The sequence below is a fragment of the Calliphora vicina genome, chromosome 5 (genome assembly GCF_958450345.1).
Source record: "Calliphora vicina chromosome 5, idCalVici1.1, whole genome shotgun sequence".
Lineage (NCBI taxonomy): Eukaryota > Metazoa > Arthropoda > Insecta > Diptera > Calliphoridae > Calliphora > Calliphora vicina.
Window position 1 is genome coordinate 83,457,435 of NC_088784.1, and position 19,605 is coordinate 83,477,039.

At 29.9% G+C, this 19,605-nt stretch overlaps 1 protein-coding gene across 1 annotated transcript in view; it reads left to right on the forward strand.

Moving 5' to 3' along the window:
* The window catches only part of dve (SATB1_N and homeodomain domain-containing protein dve), a 249,674-nt gene that overhangs the window by 135,906 nt on the left and 94,163 nt on the right, over positions 1–19,605 (forward strand). The window contains exon 2 of the mRNA XM_065512326.1: positions 5,542–6,433. Coding sequence (XP_065368398.1) covers positions 5,542–6,433 — 892 coding nt within the window. The remainder of the gene's footprint in view (positions 1–5,541; positions 6,434–19,605) is intronic.

Here is a 19,605-nt window from a genome sequence, read left to right on the forward strand (position 1 = left end):
CATTCAAACCGCACTATCCTTTTATATGTTACAGATTTTTGTTTCTCTCTTTTAATACCCTTCGCCTTCGTGAAAAGGGTATATATAAGTTTGTCATTCCCTTTGTAATTTATACATTTTTCATTTCCGACCCTATAAAGTATATATATTCTGGATCCTTATAGATAAAGGAGTCGATTAAGCCATGTCCGTCTGTTGAAATCAATTTTCTGAAGACCCCAGATATCTTCGGGATCCAAATCTTCAATAATTCTGTCAGACATACTTTCGAGAACTTTGCTATTTAAAATCAGTAAAATCGGTCCACAAATGACTGAGATATGAGGAAAAAAGCAGGACAACCTCGATTTTTGACCTATATCTATATTACTAAGTCATTAATATAGACAATATGGATATCTAATGATAGATATTTCAAAGAACTTTGCAATGACGTATATAAGACCATAGTAAGTTGGACCTACAATGGGTCAAAATCGGAAAAAATATTGTTTAACCCGATTTTTCTTTTGCTAAATATTAAAAAGAAAAATTTCAAATTTAAAAGAAAAAAATTTTTCCAAAAAATTAAAAAAGTGCAAAAAAAAAATAATTTTTAAATTTTCATTTTGAAGTATAATTTGGTGAAGGGTATATAAGATTCGGCACAGCCGAATATATTTCTCTTACTTGCTTTTCTATACCACTGTGCAACATACTGACACACAGACTTCCTATCCGGACTTTCGTTAGATATCTAGGGACTTTGGAAAGTTAATTTCAACCAACGTATGGACAGACTTCCTTAAGACTTTCCTTATGATCCATATATAGCAGTTGTCGGGTCGCAAAGAAATTTAGTAGAAATTACAGTGTCAACAAAATTAAAAAACAAAATACATATTCAGAAGTGTTTTTTTTTGTTGTTGGAACTATAAACTTAAATCTGGATACCATCGTCTTTAACGCTTCTGTTAAAGACGATGGTAAATCATCCAGACCAAAATTATTTTATTCATTTAAATGACATCTAGTCAAATAAATACTGCTTAGACTTTTCAAACATACATATGTCTGAAATATATCGGGAGAGTCACCAGCTGTGTCGAAGTTTGGGTGGCATCTCAGACGATTTTCTTGCGACATAATGATATTGTGTTCTCTAACCGATCGAACTTATGTTGCATCTTGAAAATTATGTTCAGAGTTTATGTGATGGCAGACTGAGAGGTTTAGCTTTGAATAATTTTCTACTGGATAACTCTCAACGAAAGTGGCCAGGCATTTGTTAGCTCAGAGCTAATTCCAAAGGCTGCAGGGTACGAATATTATTCTTGGAGTAAGATTTTATGTATTGATTCAGATTGAGTTGGTATTAGTGTATGTTGAGTGATTGTGATTATGATAATAAGAGCTACTGCAAGTAGCTTATGAACAGAGTATAGAATACTGAGGCCCTGAAGACAGAATACCGCGAAAAACTGCCAGAATCAGCATTATTTATAACAAAACTCGTAATAATTGACTCGAATAAAAACTATAAGATTTTATTAAAACTTAAAAATATTATAAAATGATAAACTCTAAGTTGGATCGCATTTTTCAGTCTATTTTGACAAGGATTCTCTTTATAGTCAAGGAATGTATTATATACTTACCCAGAAGAAATTTAGGTTTATCTGCAATTATTTATTTATTATTTCATAATGGCCCCCTACATAAAGCAAGCTTAACCACAGCCAAATAATTTCTCATTTTAATTTTGAAATGTCCTTAATATGGTATCATGCTGTTTTTTTAACATTAAACTATTGATTAACGTTTATCGTTATGCAGCAATGCATTGAATGAAGTGCATAATTGCAGCAGCCGATTTTAATAAACCAAAGCAGCTTGAATATGAGCTTACCTTACTTACGCCTAAAAGTAAGCAAATGTTTGTAATGAAAAATTTCGGCGCTTATACACAAGCAACTACCGGAAATTTAAATGCCTTAAAGCTAAAACACAGCCACAGAAAAAAACCAATCACTTCGTCGAATAAAAATTAAAAAAAATAAAAACAAAACTGCTACTACTGCTTACCAAATATTATTAGTGTTATTTTGCCAGAATATTTTCAGATATAATGATGGTTATCATATTTAAATTTAAAAGCTTAGACTTTCTGAAATTTTAAAAACTAAAAAAAATTTTACAAAATACTCATACATATTTAATTTTTATAATCCTCATTAGTTTGAAAATCACGTCCTTTTTTGTGGCCAAAAACAGAGTTAATTTTTTTTTATTTTTTTGTTATGAAGACGAGTCAGTGTGTCTGTTTGCTGGTTTGTTTTGTCTTGAGTTTAACTAAAACTTGACAAATAACTTATGGAAGAGAAGAGAATTTTTTTTTTGTTGCCCCCATGATATAAGCTGCCAATCATTTTGGGCAACTGCTGGTACTAGTAATGGTGCTGATGTTTTTCTTTACTAAGATTTTGATCTTTACTAAGGCCTTCTTTAGTTCAATTTTAAGCAAAGTTTGAAAGACAAAAAAAAGGAAGAAGGAATTGTATGTTTATCTTTAAGAATTTTGTATCACTTGTAGCAACAAGGTTTGGTATAAACATTTTTTTGTTGTGAAAAACAAGCAAAACTACCAAATTGTCTTCATACCTCAGCTTCTGTTTTGCGCCACCAAAAATATTCATTTGTTTGAACATGCATTTTGTAGTTTGCTATTCTTGTTAAGGTTGTATTGTGGTCAATGGTGATGATGCTCCTCTGTGCTGCAGTTTTTTTTATATTTCTCTTGTGATTTTTCATCATCTTCAAAATTTTGTAATTTCTCTTATTGGAATGCTGCCCCTTTTTTGCAGTTGTTTGTTGCTTCTGTTGTTATTAGGTTTAAATTCATCAATTGTTACCTTCCAACGTTGACGTTTACTTGTCTCATAATAATACATCGCAACAGGTAGTCTTTAGTCTTCAAATAAATTATTATATTGAAACTTGATTTGTTATCATGATGTTATTTTGTGGTGGTTTTTGTTTTGGTTTTGGGTAAATTTTGGATTTTTCTCAAATCATTTGCTTGTTCTTTGTTTTATTTCAAAAATGTATGTTTATTATGTTGCAGTTTAAATCACTTTGTAGACGTCTTCACACTACACAACATTCATATACAAAGGATTATGATTTTAAGAAAATATTTCAAAATTAATAATTTTAGATGCGGTACGAAACGCAAAATTTCACTCTGAGTCTTTGGCGGGAATCGAACCCTCAGCACCCAAATAACTTCAGAGCTGTTAGACAGCTTCTATAATTTTTGGTGTCATATTTAAGCTTTTCTTCTAGAAATCCGTTTCTCTTCAAAACTGGATAATATATAAAAAATCGTCCTTAGTCAAAGGATAGCTTAAACAAATAAGAGACCTATATAAGGCTGTGCCGGATCTCATATACCCTTCACCAAATTGTACTTTAAAATAAAAAATTTTTAATATATTTAAAATTTAATTTTTTTTTCAAAATTTTTTAAAAAAAATTTTTTTTCGAATTTTATTTTATTTTTTAAAATTTATTAGTGAAAAAAATCTATGCCAAAAAAATTTGTTTTTTGAAAAAAAAAAATTCGGGTTAAAAAATATTTTTCCCGATTTTGACCCATTGTAGGTCCAACTTTCTATATCCTTATATACATCGTTGAAATTGTCTATATTATTCACTTAGTAACTGTGCCGAATCTTTATTATACTAAAAAATATTTTTATACCCTTCACCTTCGTGAGAAGGGTATATATAAGTTTGTCATTCCGTTTGTAATTTCTACATTTTTCATTTCCGACCCTATAAAGTATATATATTCTGGATCCTTATAGATAGCGGAGTCGATTAAGCCATGTCCGTCTGTCTGTCTGTCCATCTGTCTGTCTGTTGAAATCAATTTTCTGAAGACCCCAGATATCTTCGGGATCCAAATCTTCAATAATTCTGTCAGACATGCTTTCGAGAATTTTGCTATTTAAAATCAGCAAAATCGGTCCACAAATGGCTGAAATATGAGGAAAAAACCAAGACAACCTCGATTTTTTACCTATATCTGGATTACTAAGACATTAATATAGACAATATCTAATGATAGATATTGCAACGACGATAAAGAAAAATTTTTAACCGGAATTTTTTTATTCAAAAAAAAAAAATTTAAATAACAAAAAAAAATTTTTTAAATTTAAAAAAAAAAAATTTTAAATTTAAAAAAAAAAAATTTCAAATAATCGAAAAAAAAAATTTTCCAAAAAATTTAAAAAACAACTGGAAAAAAAATTAAATATTTAAAATTTTGAAGTATAATTTGGTGAAGGTTATATAAGATTCGGCACAGCCGAATTTTTTAAAAATTTTTCTTTTTTAATTTTTAAAAAATTTTTTTGGAGAAAGAATTTGTGATAAAAAAATATTATTATTTAAACAAAATTATTTTTTTTTTCTAAATTGTTTTTTTTAAAAGTTTTTTCCAATTTTTTTTAATTTTTTAAATTTTCTTTTTTAATTTTTAAAAAATTTTTTTGGAGAAAGATTTTGTGATAAAAAAAAAAATTTTATGAAAAAAAAAATTCCAGTTAAAAATTTTTTTCCCGATTTTGACCTATTGTAGGTCCAACATACTATAGCCTTATATACATCGTTGCAATGGACTTTGAAATATCTATCATTTTGTATATATTAATGACTTAGTAATCCAGATATAGATCAAAAATAGAGCAAAAATCGAGGTTGTCCCGGTTTTTTCCTTATATCTCAGCCATTTATCAGCCGATTTAGCCGATTTTAAATAGCAACCGAGCCGGAAGAATTCCCGATATACATATTGATAGGGTATAAAAAGCTATTTTTGAATTGAAATTGAATGCTTTATATTATGGGTTTCATACTCAGTAAACCATCTGAAAACTCTAGATTCACTACTTTAATTTCGCTTAATTTCACTACACTAACAAAATATTTGCCATTTAATTTATAATTTACTAATAATACTTCTTTCATACTCTCACAATTTCTACACACATTTATTTTCCACTCAGCAAATCGTGTTGTCAATTTGTCTTAATAAATAAATCTTTTCAATTTGATTTGTCACATCAATTTGTTTAAGTAACTAAACATTGATCATACAGAACTGATCACTTGTATTGATAAATTTAACACTAATACCACCGAAAAACAAATAATCAATACAACTGCAAACAAACTATTGATCTCTAAATTAAACAAATAAAATTCAATAATACCCACAAACGAATAATAAAATACAATAAATAAATTGAAAATTTGGGTTATTTTCTTTACTGATTGATGAACAAATAAACCAATTGTTTGAATGTATAAAAATAAAAGATTTAGATACAGAGAGAAATTTACTTTAATAAAAATCTCAATAACGGAAAAACAATCTTTAGTATTTCATTGAATAAATAAAAGCAATGATGAAAAAAAATACATTTAATAAATCATCTTATTTGTTAAACAAACTAGAATATAATTTTATTTATTTCTACTTCTTTTTTACAGAGTCAAGCTTTAGCTTTAACACGTGTAGCTAATGCAGCTGCTGCGGCTGCCGCAGCAAATGCCAAATCACCTACAGCCGATAATATGCACCCAGATGTGGTGGTTAAAAGAGAACATTCTCTAACACCACCACCGCCACCAGCACTACCATCATTACCACCGCCTTCCACTACCACCAACAATGCCACCTCATCCTCTACACGTCATTCACCCACTAGCAACACAACTACAAATGCACAAAATTCAACAAATACCAATACAAATCCGGATGAATGCCAAAGTATAGCAACATTGCAGCACAATCGTAGACCTTCCTTACAGGGTGTACAAGATAAATTGGCACAATTGCAACAATTACAGCAGCAACATCAACATCATCATCAACAACAACAACAACAGCAGCAGCTGCAGCAAACAAATGATGAACAACTACAACGTAGTCCTAGATTTTCATCAAGTAATCTATCAGCAACACTCAATACCACACCATCGCCACGGCATGAGTTGGTGCATACACCTACCCACAACCTAACAGCCAATGCCAATCCAACAACGTCTAGTCAAAATAGCTCAACACCAAAGTTAACAACTGATAGAGATGACCACCATCATTCACATCCTCATCAGTTACAACAACAGCAGCATCAGCAACAACTACAACAACAGCAACGTTCTACAGACACCCATACGCCCCGAGTACTGGGCAGTATAACTTGTTTACCTCCATCGGCTTTAAATGCGGTAGCAGCTGCGGCTGCAGCTCAACAACAGCAGCAGCAGCAACAACAACAGCATCAACAGCAACAACTTCAGCCCACAGATAAATTACTTGCCTCACCAGCTGCCTCGGCAATGGAGCAACGCAAAGATTTTGATGTTACAAAAGTTAATTGTAAGTACAAATTGAAAATTTTGTTTTTATTTTTCCACATTTTTGTTCAACCCATTAGGAAATGTTTAAGGATTCATTAAATATTACGTAATAAATAAAAGGCATATTTAGTTTTACTTTAGGATATTTTGAACAAAGGAAAAGAACATACTTATTTAAAGCTTTTTGTAAAAATATCACGGGTTTTAAAAATCCCAATCCACAAGTTCGAGGAGTCTGATTGATTACTCCATCACAGCTATATATAGGGTACTTTTTAAGTAAAACCAAAAACTTTAGTAATAACCAATTCAATTCAGCCGAAAGTCATATTCATTGAAATGTAATCAAAACATTGATATATTTTTATACGCTTCACCTGCGTGAGAAGGGTATATATAAGTTTGTCATTCCATTTGTAATTTCCACAATATAATTTTCCGACCCTATAAAATATATATATTCTGGATCCTTATAGATAGCCATATCCGTCTGTCTTCCTGTCTGTCCGCCTGTCTGTTGAAATCAATCCTACTATTCAATAATTATGTCAGACATGCTTTCGAGAAGTTTCCTATTTAAAATCATCCGTCCACAAATGGTTTTTTTTTTATTTGGATGGATGGATTTTTGACCTAATATGGATACCAATAATAGATATTTCAAAGACCTTTGCAACGACGTATATAAGACCATAGTAAGTTGGACCTACAATGGATCAGCATTTTTTTATTCACAAAAAAAAAATGTAAATTAAAAAATTTTAATTTAAATTTAAATTTTAAAAAAAAAATTAAAATAACAATTCGAAGAAAAAATTCCCAAAAAATTTAATAAAACAACTTTGGAAAAAAAAAATTTGTTTACCTAAAAATATTTAAAATTTTTATTTTCCAGTATAAATTGTTGAAGGGTATATAAGATTCGGCACAGACGAATATAGCTCTATTACTTATTTTTAATTGAAAGTGTCATAATGTCCATCGATATTACAACACTTTTAAATGTTTCACATTATGACTTTGAATGCTGCGACACCCCTGTGGATGTCTTTCGAATAACAATAATTCCAATAAACGAGAACTTTTTTTTTTAAAAAAAAATAACTTTTTTCAATTCAGAATTAACAATTATTCTATTAATAATTGTCGAATAAATTGATTTTCAAGTCAGAGCAATATATTGACAATTTGGACGAATTATATTTATGATAAGCTTCATTGAAAATTTTATTAGAAACGACTTTCTACATTAATTTTCTGATACTAGACTTTGGATTAACATAGCAAAATCAGAACATTGTGAAACCCTTAAAAACTGAAGACCTAGGAAATTTGTAATAATTTTCCAATTAATAGTAATGAAAAATATAGACATACATATGCATAAACAATTTTTAAATTTATCAAAATTTCCATGCAAAATTTTATTTATAAGCCTTTGATAAATTTAAAAGTTTTTTATGCATATGGGGGATAATTTATAATATGTTTTTGTCAAACGCCTTAATAATTTACTGAAGGCCTTATATGAATTTAAAAATACGTTAGAATCTTAAGTCTTTCAATCAACAATTATTTCATAAAATATCTAACTAGACTTTATCAGGCCAATCATGAACAAAAATCTGCTCTCTTACTTGTTATTAACTGTTAACAAACAAATTAAGAAAAATTTTCTTGTTTTAATATATATTATTAAATTATTCGAATAATATTTTGTATAATAATCGAGGAAATTTTAAAAATTAATCAATCACCCGAATAAAACTTTGAACTTTTATTCGATTAAAATCAAACTTGAATAATTTACAACCCATCTTGACTAGTTGCACAGAAAAATCTTGACAATGAAAATCCGGTGTTCGAAATAAAGTAGAGTTTAAATCCCTTGCATCCCGGCGAAGCAGAAATCCTAAAACCGGCCAAACGGAGTATAAATTCTCTCGAAGACCTAATCTTTAATTTTTCCAATATTATAAAAAATATTTTCTTTCCGCTGATTTCATATCTCACATTTTAGTTTCATATTCTCAATCTAAGGGTGCAAATTTAATAGTGTTAATGAAAATGTTTTATTTGAATTGATTGCTACTAGGATTTCTCATTGGAAAATGCTTTGCAGGAATTGAACTCAGTTTATTCTTATTAATATACTTAGCTGCAACTGGAAAAATATTTGAAAATTACTTCATATAATAATCAATATAAACAGGTTATAAAGACCATAGATAATAATGGAATGGGTTAAAAAATTATACTTTTGTTCAGTGTCAAAATAGTATTCAAATAGCACTTTTTCTACGGATACCAACATTTTAAAAACTATTTATTTACCATTAGCATATTTATACCCTACACCACCATAGTGGGGAGGGTATTATGCGTTTGTGCAGATGTTTGTAACGCCCAAAAATATTAGTCTAACACCCACCTTAAAGTATACCGATTGACTTAGAATCACTTTCTGAGTCGATTAAGCGATGTCCGTCCGTCCGTCCGTCCGTCCATCTGGTTGGCTGGCTGGCTGTCCATGTAAACCTTGTGCGCAGAGTACAGGTCGCAATTTTGAAGATATTTCGATGAAATTTGGTACATGTTATTTTTTCGGCCCAAGGACCAAGCCTATTGAAACTGGCTGAAATCGGTCCACTATTTCACCTAGCCCCCATACGAATGTCCTCCCGAAATTGGACTTTATCGGTCATAAATGTTTAATTTATATATGTATCTCCACAAATTCCGCTTCAAATAAGTTTTATATACACAAAATTCATGTCACCAAATTTTGTTACGATCGGTCCATAATTAGTCATAGCTCCCATATAGACCCGCTTCCGAAAATCACTTTAACGTGCATAAATCGCTTCAAAATGTTGGTGAACACACAAAATTCAACATAGTTAACTTTAATATAGACATAAATCACACGAACGAATTTCATGGTGATCGGTCCATAATTGGTCATAGCCCCCATATAAGGCCCACTTCCAAAAATCACTCAAATATATAAATTATTGAAATTTTAAAAGAAACTTTTTTTTTGCTCTTTTACTTAGTGTAGGGTATTATATGGTCGGGCTTGATCGACCATACTTTCTTACTTGTTTTTAATTGAAAGTATCTAATGTCCATGGATATTACAACACTTGTAAATGTTTCACATTATGACTTTGGATGCTGTGACACCCCACTATGGATGTCATTCGAATAACAATAATTCCAATAAACGAGGACTTTTTTTTCTAAAAAAAAAATAACTTTTTTCAATTCAGAATTAACAATTATTCTATTAATAATTGTCGAATAAACTGATTTTCAAGTCAGAGCAATATATTGACAATTTGGACAAATTATATTTATGAAACAAGACCAATATTTTATAATTTCATTCCAAGTTAGCTTCATTGAAAATTTTATTAGAAACGACTTTCTACATTAATTTTCTGATTCTAGACTTTGGATTAACATAGCAAAATCAGAACATTGTGAAACCCTTAAAAACTGAAGACCTAGGAAATTTGTAATAATTTTCCAATTAATAGTAATGAAAAATGTAGACATACATATGCATAAACAATTTTTAAATTTATCTATAAACCTTTGATAAATTTAAAAGTTTTTTATGCATATAATTTATAATCTGTTTTAGTCAAACTCCTTAAAAATTTACTGAAGGCCTTATATGAATTTAAAAATACGTTGGAATCTTAAGTCTTTCAATCAACAATTATTTCATAAAATATCTAACGAGTCTTTTTGTTCAGCTCAATCATGAACAAAAATCTGTTCTCTTACTTGTTATTATTATTTAATTTAAATCATTAATTTTTCCAATATTATTAAAAATTTTCAAATGTTTTCTTTCCGCGGATTTCATATCTCACATTTTAGTTTCAAAGTCTCAATCTATTGGTGCAAATTTAATAGTATTTAATGAAAATGTTTTGTTAGATTTGATTGCTACTAAGATATCTCATTGGAAAATGCTTTGCTGGAATTGAACTCAGTTTATTCTTATTAATATACTTAGGTGCAACTGTAAAAATATTTAAAAATTACTCCATATAATAATCAATATAAACAGGTTATAAAGACCATAGATAAAAATGGAATGGGTTGAGAAATTAAACTTTTGCTCACTGTCAAAAAAGTATTCAAATAGTACTTTTTTCGTACAAATAGTACTATTTACGACGTCATGGTACTAAAATTTTTAATTCTAATTATTTTAATTTTCTGTGTTGAAAATTGTCCATAAAAATACATTTGAACTCACAAAATTTCATTAGCAAATGCTGTTATACAGAAGATTTTATATAGAAAATACTGTTTTAAACAAGATTTTCTAAAGAAAATACAGATATAATCACGATTTTCTATAGAAAATGCTTTTAAATAAAATTTTCTATAGAAAATACTGTCATACATAAGTTCTCTATAGAAAATACTATTACAAACAAGATTTTCTTTAGAAAATACAGTTATAAACAAGATTTGCTATAGAAAATACTGTTATAAGCAAGATTTCTATACTCAAGAAATACTTTAGCTAATCATTCTGAGTGTATAAAAATGTTAACTCTGTCCAGTTACATAAAAACTGAAAATTATTTCAAAGTATCAAATGAGTCCAGTAGTACTACTGTACTTTTTAATATGAAATCGTATCAAAAAACGATCGAAACGAGTACGATCGTATACAATTGTCCATCCCTCCATAAGATTAAATATTCTCATCATTAAGGATTGCATAAAAAAGCATATACTAACCCAGCAAAAACTATACTTATCTAGTAAGCCAGCAAGTAATATAAAATCTACGTGTTAACTACTTATTATTTGAATGAAACACTAGTTATGTTTGTCAGCGGTTTGACAAAATTCATGCATTTCGCTTACAAATGTACTTACATTCACCACAAGAATATATAGCTAAAAAACAGAAAAAATTTCCTTGTGTGGGAATAGAACCGGCATGCTCTATTAATATTTTTTGTGTTTGAAAGTCTAGCTGCTAACTCTCTGATCCATCTACGAGTTATTTTATAGTAAGTTAATAATGATTTTAAAATAAACATATAAATGAATATAATATGAACAAAAACTGAATGGCTTTGACTTTTGAGCCACTAACTTCTTGTTTTTCAGTCAAACACATTAAATGTAAAAGTTCATTACCCAATCTGCATAAAAATAAGTACCAACTTTACTAAATAAAATAATGTGCTGGGTAACTACCACTCATTACAAAATAATGTAAATAGTAACTAGTTGCAAAATTCATAAAATTTTAGCTGGGAAAATTATCTTAATTTGTTTAGTATTATTCCAATTTAAAGTTAGAGTAGAATGTGGTATAGGTATAAGCGTCTCTAAATCATTTAAGACCCTAGAGAGAAAGATACTGTCACTAAAACTAGCCTGTTCTAGTTTCCGGAAGAATTTAGAGCTAGTGTGATTTATTATTGAACCCGTCACTTTAACATGACGTTTTCTTGTTTCCTGACGTTTAATATAAAAAATAAAAATGTATAATAAAATTTACTTTATTTCCACCCTCAAAATGGTGGACTTTTATCCGTGCCTGTACTAGTGTAATAGATCATATGATCATGGTAAGATTATCCTTTTACTTAATTTATAAACCCACCATCAAAAAAGATGGTTGGTTTTATAATTTCGTTTGAAACACATAGAAAGATTCATTGCAGGCCCATTCCGGGTCCTTTTAAAATTATAAGACGATCTAGCTAAGTCCATCCGTCTGTATGTCCATCTGTCACATAGCCACCATATAAATGTGCCCCCGGAATACTATTTGAGCAGTCGTAAATATGTAGATTATGCGGTATTAGTGATAAAATGTTGCACAAATTAGTTTTAAGTACTCTGAAATTATATTGTAAAGTATTGAGAAAATTGGGCAATATTTGTTCCTAGTCCCCATACAAGGTCCCCCTCAGAAAATGATTTGAACATTCAAAATGAATATCGTGATGAAATTCAACATAAAACTTTCTACCAACGTTTGTGTGGATCGGTTCATAATTGAACCTACCCCAGATATAATCCCAATATCAGAAAAATATTTTATTGTCACATTTTGATTATGGGTATACAAGATTCGGCACAGCTTAATATAACACTCTTACTTGTCATTATATTAGATAGTTAGATACTGACAAGCAAATGCAATTTTATTCAAATAATCTTTATCTCCCCTTATCTACAAATCCGCATGGATTGCGTATCTCTTAAATAAAATAAGCGATAAATATTTATTCATTGCCATTAAACAATTTCTACATTTTAGATTTCTAATTAAACAACAATAATTGCCCAAACAATTGTGCACAACCCTTAATAGGGATGTTAGACATACAATAGTTATCTAAAAATATAGAAAAGCTGTATTATTAATTTATATGCTCATAATACAATTCGTTCTTTAGATTGTCCTCAAAAACTCAACTAGGTGTGTACTGTAAATGAGGGTTAAAATCGTTTAATCCTTTGGTTCAGTCAAATCTACACTCACACAAACCTACTAATAAGGAAGGTATTTATATGTATATATGTCTCTCTGTACAATATATTTTCATAACATTATGTCCTTTATTTTATAGAGTATTTATTTGGTGCCCAATTATTTTTCCCTTTTCGAAATAAAACATGATTTTATAGTAAAAGCTTAAAGTATTAAGAACAGGATTAATCCTTGCCATGAATACGCAATACGATAGAAAGTAAGTAAATGAGTCTGTATGTCTGTACGAGTGTGTGTTTGCATTAAAAACAGATTCATTGAATTGTTAAAATGAGATAAACATCAGTTTGATAGTTGCTAGGATTTCGTTTGTAGCTTCTTTATTTTACAGTTGTCAAAAGGAAAACAACAGAAAAAAAAACAAAACGATTAGTGAAGGATGCTTGCAGTACAATTGTAGACTCTTTGTAATGATTAGTGATTGATAATGAAAATTTAGTGAAATTTATTTAAATGAATTTTAAACAATTTATATACATTTACTAAGTATAAGCGTATAATGATGTTGTTTCTTTTTTGTTTCGATTTTATTTAGATAAAGTATTTATTCCATAAAGAAGATATTAAGTGTGTAACTACTATGGAAACCTGTTGATTAGATTGTGTTTAGAAGCTTTGTTCATATTTTTACTGATATTTTCACATATTTGATCAGATTTCCACAACACAAAATCAGCATGTCCAAAATCAAATGCTATTTACGTAGTACCTTTTAACGCGATCCGTTCCAAATTCATTTGAAACTCGAATCTATGTATTTCGAACGTAGTAACTATCAATTTTATAATAAATTCTTATAAATATTATGAAATTTTTAATGGAAACTAATATAGATTGACACTGGTCTTTTACAAATTTAGGTACTTCTATTAGATTATTGGTAGGGCGCCAGTCTTTTACTCTGGGAGTTTCGTACTTGATTCCTGTCAACTTTGGTCTGTTTAACTACTTATATTGCCTTGGTAACTTTACTATGTATTCAAATAAAATTCAACACAAATTAGTTCCATGTATCATGAATTCCATAAGACACCAACAACAAATTCAGTTGGGTCTTCTGATTTTTTTGTCATATTTGGTAAACACATACTCTTTAGAGTCATTTGGACATTTCCATTTCTTTTAATTTCGAATAACTCACGATTTTATTGCAATTTTTATTTTTAGAAAATATATTTGGTTGAGATGTAAGACAAAAACCACGACTATATCGATTTTCTTACCTATATTTGATCTATACGAAAGTGGGTCAATAAGAATTTCCCGGCTCTTAACTAAAAGAGCAATATTGCTCCTGTCAATATGCAGCTGTCAGCTGACGCACAGTGGTTTAAAAAGTTTTTTTTTTGGAAATAATTCGGTATCTTGGGCACTATTGGAGATATTGTTACGAACTTTCACATAGCTTTAGCTGAGGTGTTTTCGAGTTGATTTACGTTTGTTCAGCTTCCTAGCGCTAATGGGGGCCAGTACGTAGCCCCTCAAATTTGGTCACCTCGTGTCTCAATTTTTTTAAAAAAATCGCCAAATATTTATGATCCGAATGAGCTGAAATTTTGAATATAAATAGTCCTTGAGAAGATCTATAAAAAATACGCTTACAAGTGATTTATTTTTTTTAATTTTGCTAGATCTTTTTATGGTTTTTTAGATATGGCGGACCTACGGAGGAACGAAATTAATTTTTAAAACAAACTTGCTAACAGTTATCTCTTCCCTATAAAAAGTTATACGCATCCAAATTTGGAACTTGTAAAAAGGGCCGTATTTTTTAAATTTTTTCCCAAAAAAGCCCATATATTTTATCTTTTGTAGAAAAACATTTCTTCGGGACTATATAGAATTTTTATATGATCCGGAAAGATAACTTAATGCAAAAGCGTATAAGAAAATTTTGGCTCACTTAAGCGAACATAATACAGTCCTATCCAAGATTTTAGGAAATAAATCTGGCATTTCTAAACGACTGATCCAATTGGGATAAAATTTGACGAGGGCATAGCCAAGAAATATTCAAGTTTAACTTACTAAAATGGGCCCTACAAATGCTCCAGGGGGCGCTATGAGGGCTCAAATTAGGTTGACTTCAACATGTAAAATTTTTAAAAACGTGCCATTTTTCGTTTCCCATCCCGATTTCAAGCATATACTTTTTATTTATTATAGTTTCCGAGTTATAGGAATTTAAAAATTGAAATTTAAAAATGTTGCCATACCTTGGTGGGCTTTTTTTAAAAATATGGGGCGTACTTTTGGGCGTAATGTACTCGAATTATTTTTGTTAGTTAGACAACTAAATTACCAAAAAAATACAAAACATTTCAGAGCAATATCGATTATGGATCCAAAAATAAACGAATTTTAATTTAAAAATTCCAAAAATAGTAGATTTTTGCTGTTTTTTGGGCGAAATGATGACTTAACTCTTTTTATACACTTTTACAATATAATTTTCCGACCCAATAAAGTATATACACTGGTGCATATTCCTATAAACGCACACTACTTTTTTTTTAAAAAAGATTGTAAAAATTAAACTTGAACATATTTAGGGGGCTATAAGTTTGTTTATTAAATTAGTTAAGACTTTACTTAAAATATTGTTTACAAAAAAAATTCATTTGTACTTTATTTTTAATTTTTTTAATTTTTGAGTTTAACAGCCATTTTTAGGGGTATTTTCCTATAAACGCACTTTAATTTGTGGGGCATTATTAATAATGTGTGGATGATCCTATGTTATGGATTGTTTCAAAAATACGGTCTGGCATTGATTCCACTAATTTTTTAAGCAGATCGGAATCAATTTCCTCCCAGTCTTGTTTAATTTTTAGTTTCAGCTCTGTCACAGTCATTATGCTTTCACTCTGGGCATTATTTTTTCATAAACTTTACGGGCCATGTATCCCAACAAGTTCTCCATTGGGTTTTAGTCCGGACTACAAGCCGGCCAGTCCTATAGAGGAATACTATGTTCATTAAACCAAGATTTCGATTGCTTAGAAACATGGATTGCAGCATTATCTTGTTGGAATATGCAATCTTCATCCATTTTTTCATCCATAAATGAGAGAAGAGCATCTTCCAACAGTTCGTTATAAATCGCAATATTCATTTTTGTCGGAACAAAACATATTTCGACTTTCCAACTGCAGAAAACGCTGCCCAAACCATAACACTGCCACCACCGAAATTACGTTTTGACATACGAACATCGTTTGATCTCAAATCGTGCCAATAGCATAAGTATGAGTCACGACCGTCTAAATTAAATTTTTTTTCGTCAGAGAAAATTACTTTTTTCCACTCATCTGTTCATTTCATATATATTCTTGCGAATTTTAGACGATTTTCTTTATGGTGCTTTTTTAGCATTGATTTACATTTCGGCTTTTTCCATTTTATGTTTTCATCGTTTCGTAAAATGTGTGCAATGTATTTGGAAGTCACTGGAAGATTCAATTTATTCTTTATTTGTGTGGAATTCATAGATTAAGTTGTCTTCTTGTTAGTTTTGTATTCCCTTTGTAGGTTTGCGAACTCCATAATTTTGAACTTTCTTCAAGAAATTTCGCACCACACTTTCCGAACGATCGATTTTACGTCCAATTTCTCTATTGGAACATCCTTGGTCGTGAAAACTTTAATTTGAATCTTTTCTTGATCGGACAAAAAAAGTTCCCTTGGGCATATTTAAAAGCGATGAAATGAGATGTTACTATTAGAAACGTACTTTTGGTTGAAAAAAAAAACTAAAATTGATAATATTTTATTTTTGGGAACTTTTTTAAAAACAAATTTCACGTCTGCGTTTAAACGAATCTTCCACTTAAAATAGCACCAAGAACATTTGATCGCATAATTAAGGCAAACAAGAAAAATAAGAAAAAAAAAACTTGTTTACTTTCAAAAAGTACCGTTAAGTTGACCCTTATTAAAAAAGTTAAATTTAGCTTTTGGATGAGAAAAATTAAGTGCGTTTATAAGAATATGCACCAGTGTATATTCTAGATCCTTATAAATAGCGGAGTCGATTAAGCCATGTCCGTCTGTCTGTCTCTTGAAATCAACTTTCCGAAGCCCTCAAATAAGTTACATACGCCATTCATACATCAATATCTCCGGATTCTTCCTGCTCGGTTGCTATTTAAAATCGAGAAAAATAAAAAAAATATTTTTAAACCCGAATTTTTTATTCGATAAATATTAAAAAAAAATTGAAATAACAAAAAAAAAAAAAAACAATTCAAAAAATTTAAAATACAACTTGTAAAAAAAAATTAATTTCGTTTATCTAAAAATATTTAAAATTTTTATTTTGAAGTATAATTTGGTGAAGAGTATATAAGATTCGGCACAGCCGAATATAAGTTTATAAAGTTTATAAGAATATAAAGTTTTTTTATTAAAAAAAAAACTTTCATTAAGAAAATATAACAATTTTATGTTTTTCTGTAAGTTATCTTCACGGAAAACATTTGGATAAAAAGATGTAGTATTTTTCGAATTTGTCGCTCTACACCAGGGAAAGGCAACCTATACTATTGCATTTTACAATTGTATTAGTTATACACTCTCTCCGCTCTCACCACGAATCGGTGTTGCCAGTAAACTTTCGTCGCTTTTCCCCAATTAAAAATGTAAAATCTCATATTGTTCATCATACATCTTTAAATGTTGGGACATATTTTTTTTCACTGGCAACGCTGATTCTTAAATTGTGCGATAAAAAACGATACACAACCTGCTTGTTTGAGTTCTCAAGCTAGACTGATTAAAAGTTGTTTATTTCTCTACAATGCGTGTGCACACGTACGTAAGAGAAGAGTTAATGAAAAACGCGGCGCCCATTTTTGCCTTTCCCTGCTCTACACCCTTCGGAATTTGACCAATTTTTTATAAAAATTTTAAATTTGCGGGATTCCCTTTAACCTATTAACAAGTTTTTTTTATACTTTGTTATTTAGAATAACAAACTTAAAAAACGTTGAAAATTTAATTAAGTTTTGTTAATAAAGATTTTATTACATATTTATTGAGTTTTTAAAACTAAAATTTGTATCAAAATTTGAATAGGAAACTAAGCATTCATTTTTAGTCCATATAAACGCGCCATTCCTAGTATCTTGTTTAATTACTTGTTTATAATTGTATTGTTTAATAATGTTAATAATTGTATTTGAAAATAATAAATTACTAACTTGTTTATATAAAACCTTTTCGTTTTAACATCGCTAGTTTAAACAATTTCCCTACAATTTAGATAGATTTTTATTAAAACATTCACATGCAACATTTTATTTAACGTTATAAAAATTTTTTTGTTTAAATACAACTATTTTGATCAGTTTATAATCTTACTATCTATAACTAACTTAGCATGAATTGAATCCACAATATGAAACTAATACAAATACATATGATGACACTGCCACACATACAAACACACACATTTTAGCATACATATGAAAAATGTGTTTTCCACATAAAGTTCAAAAAGTATAGCATTTAGCAAATGTTTTGTATTTCAAAAAACATATAGAGAAGCTTAAGTCTTAAGCGTTATAGGTTTCTAACTACTCCTGCTGCTCTGTCACTCCCTACAAACAAGCAAACAAACAAACAATTCAGCTGCAACAGTAGTCCTTATGGAAACAAATCTGTAAATTGTAGGGGGGGTGGGGGTGTAAAAAATCAACAAAATACACATATGCAACAAGATTTGCACACAAAACTATTTAAGTCTTATACTCTCGAAAGGATTTACAACACAAACAAACTCACACACTCATGCACACAAATGCTCCATACACAACAAGAGAGAGAGCAGAGTTAAAAACACAAAATTATACTTGATACTACTAGAGAGACACATTAACACATTCGTTTAGATGTAAATAAATGTAATTTTTACCAGAGAATAAATACAGGCACATGTACCAGTGGGAAAGGGTTTTCAGTGCTTCCAATGAAGCAACAGGAGTGAATATTTTCAAATTATAAGCACAGAAAAGCAAAACTAAAAAAATGGATTTACACAGCAAAATACAATCTCTCATACACATGACGCACAGTGGCAATGAAGAAATAAATTGATGTTAATAAGTAACTAGTAAACTACTCACAGAACAGAAAGTGTCAAGGTTTCAGTGGACGTTACATGGAGAACACTTTTGTGAATGTGTTAAAACTAATTGCTCTCTAACGAGAGCATTGATTGATAAATAGATCTCATCTTAGCGGGGTGGTAGATCTTTAGGTTAGGTTCCATGGACAGCCACACTTTAAGCAACTCACTTGGGTCCATTCAAAACTTATCCCATTGTGATAGGCTATTTATTATACGTCCGTTGTCTTCAAGTGAAACCAACCAGATTCCCTGACGAAGGAGTAGAGATGGAATTCCGAAGATGCGTTCATACAGGTTTATCAGAGCCGGGCATTGGAGAGAATAGGAGAGACACCGTCTCCTCCTTTCTTCATTATGACAGATTCCCTGATGAAGGAGTAGATTCGCCTAAGTCTCATCCTTGATAGCTCATCCAAACATGATATGAATGGAAGCAGCTCACTTGAGGTCCATTCAAAACTTATCCCATTATGATACCCAAGAGCTAAACAGCAGGGTATTTGTTATACGTCCG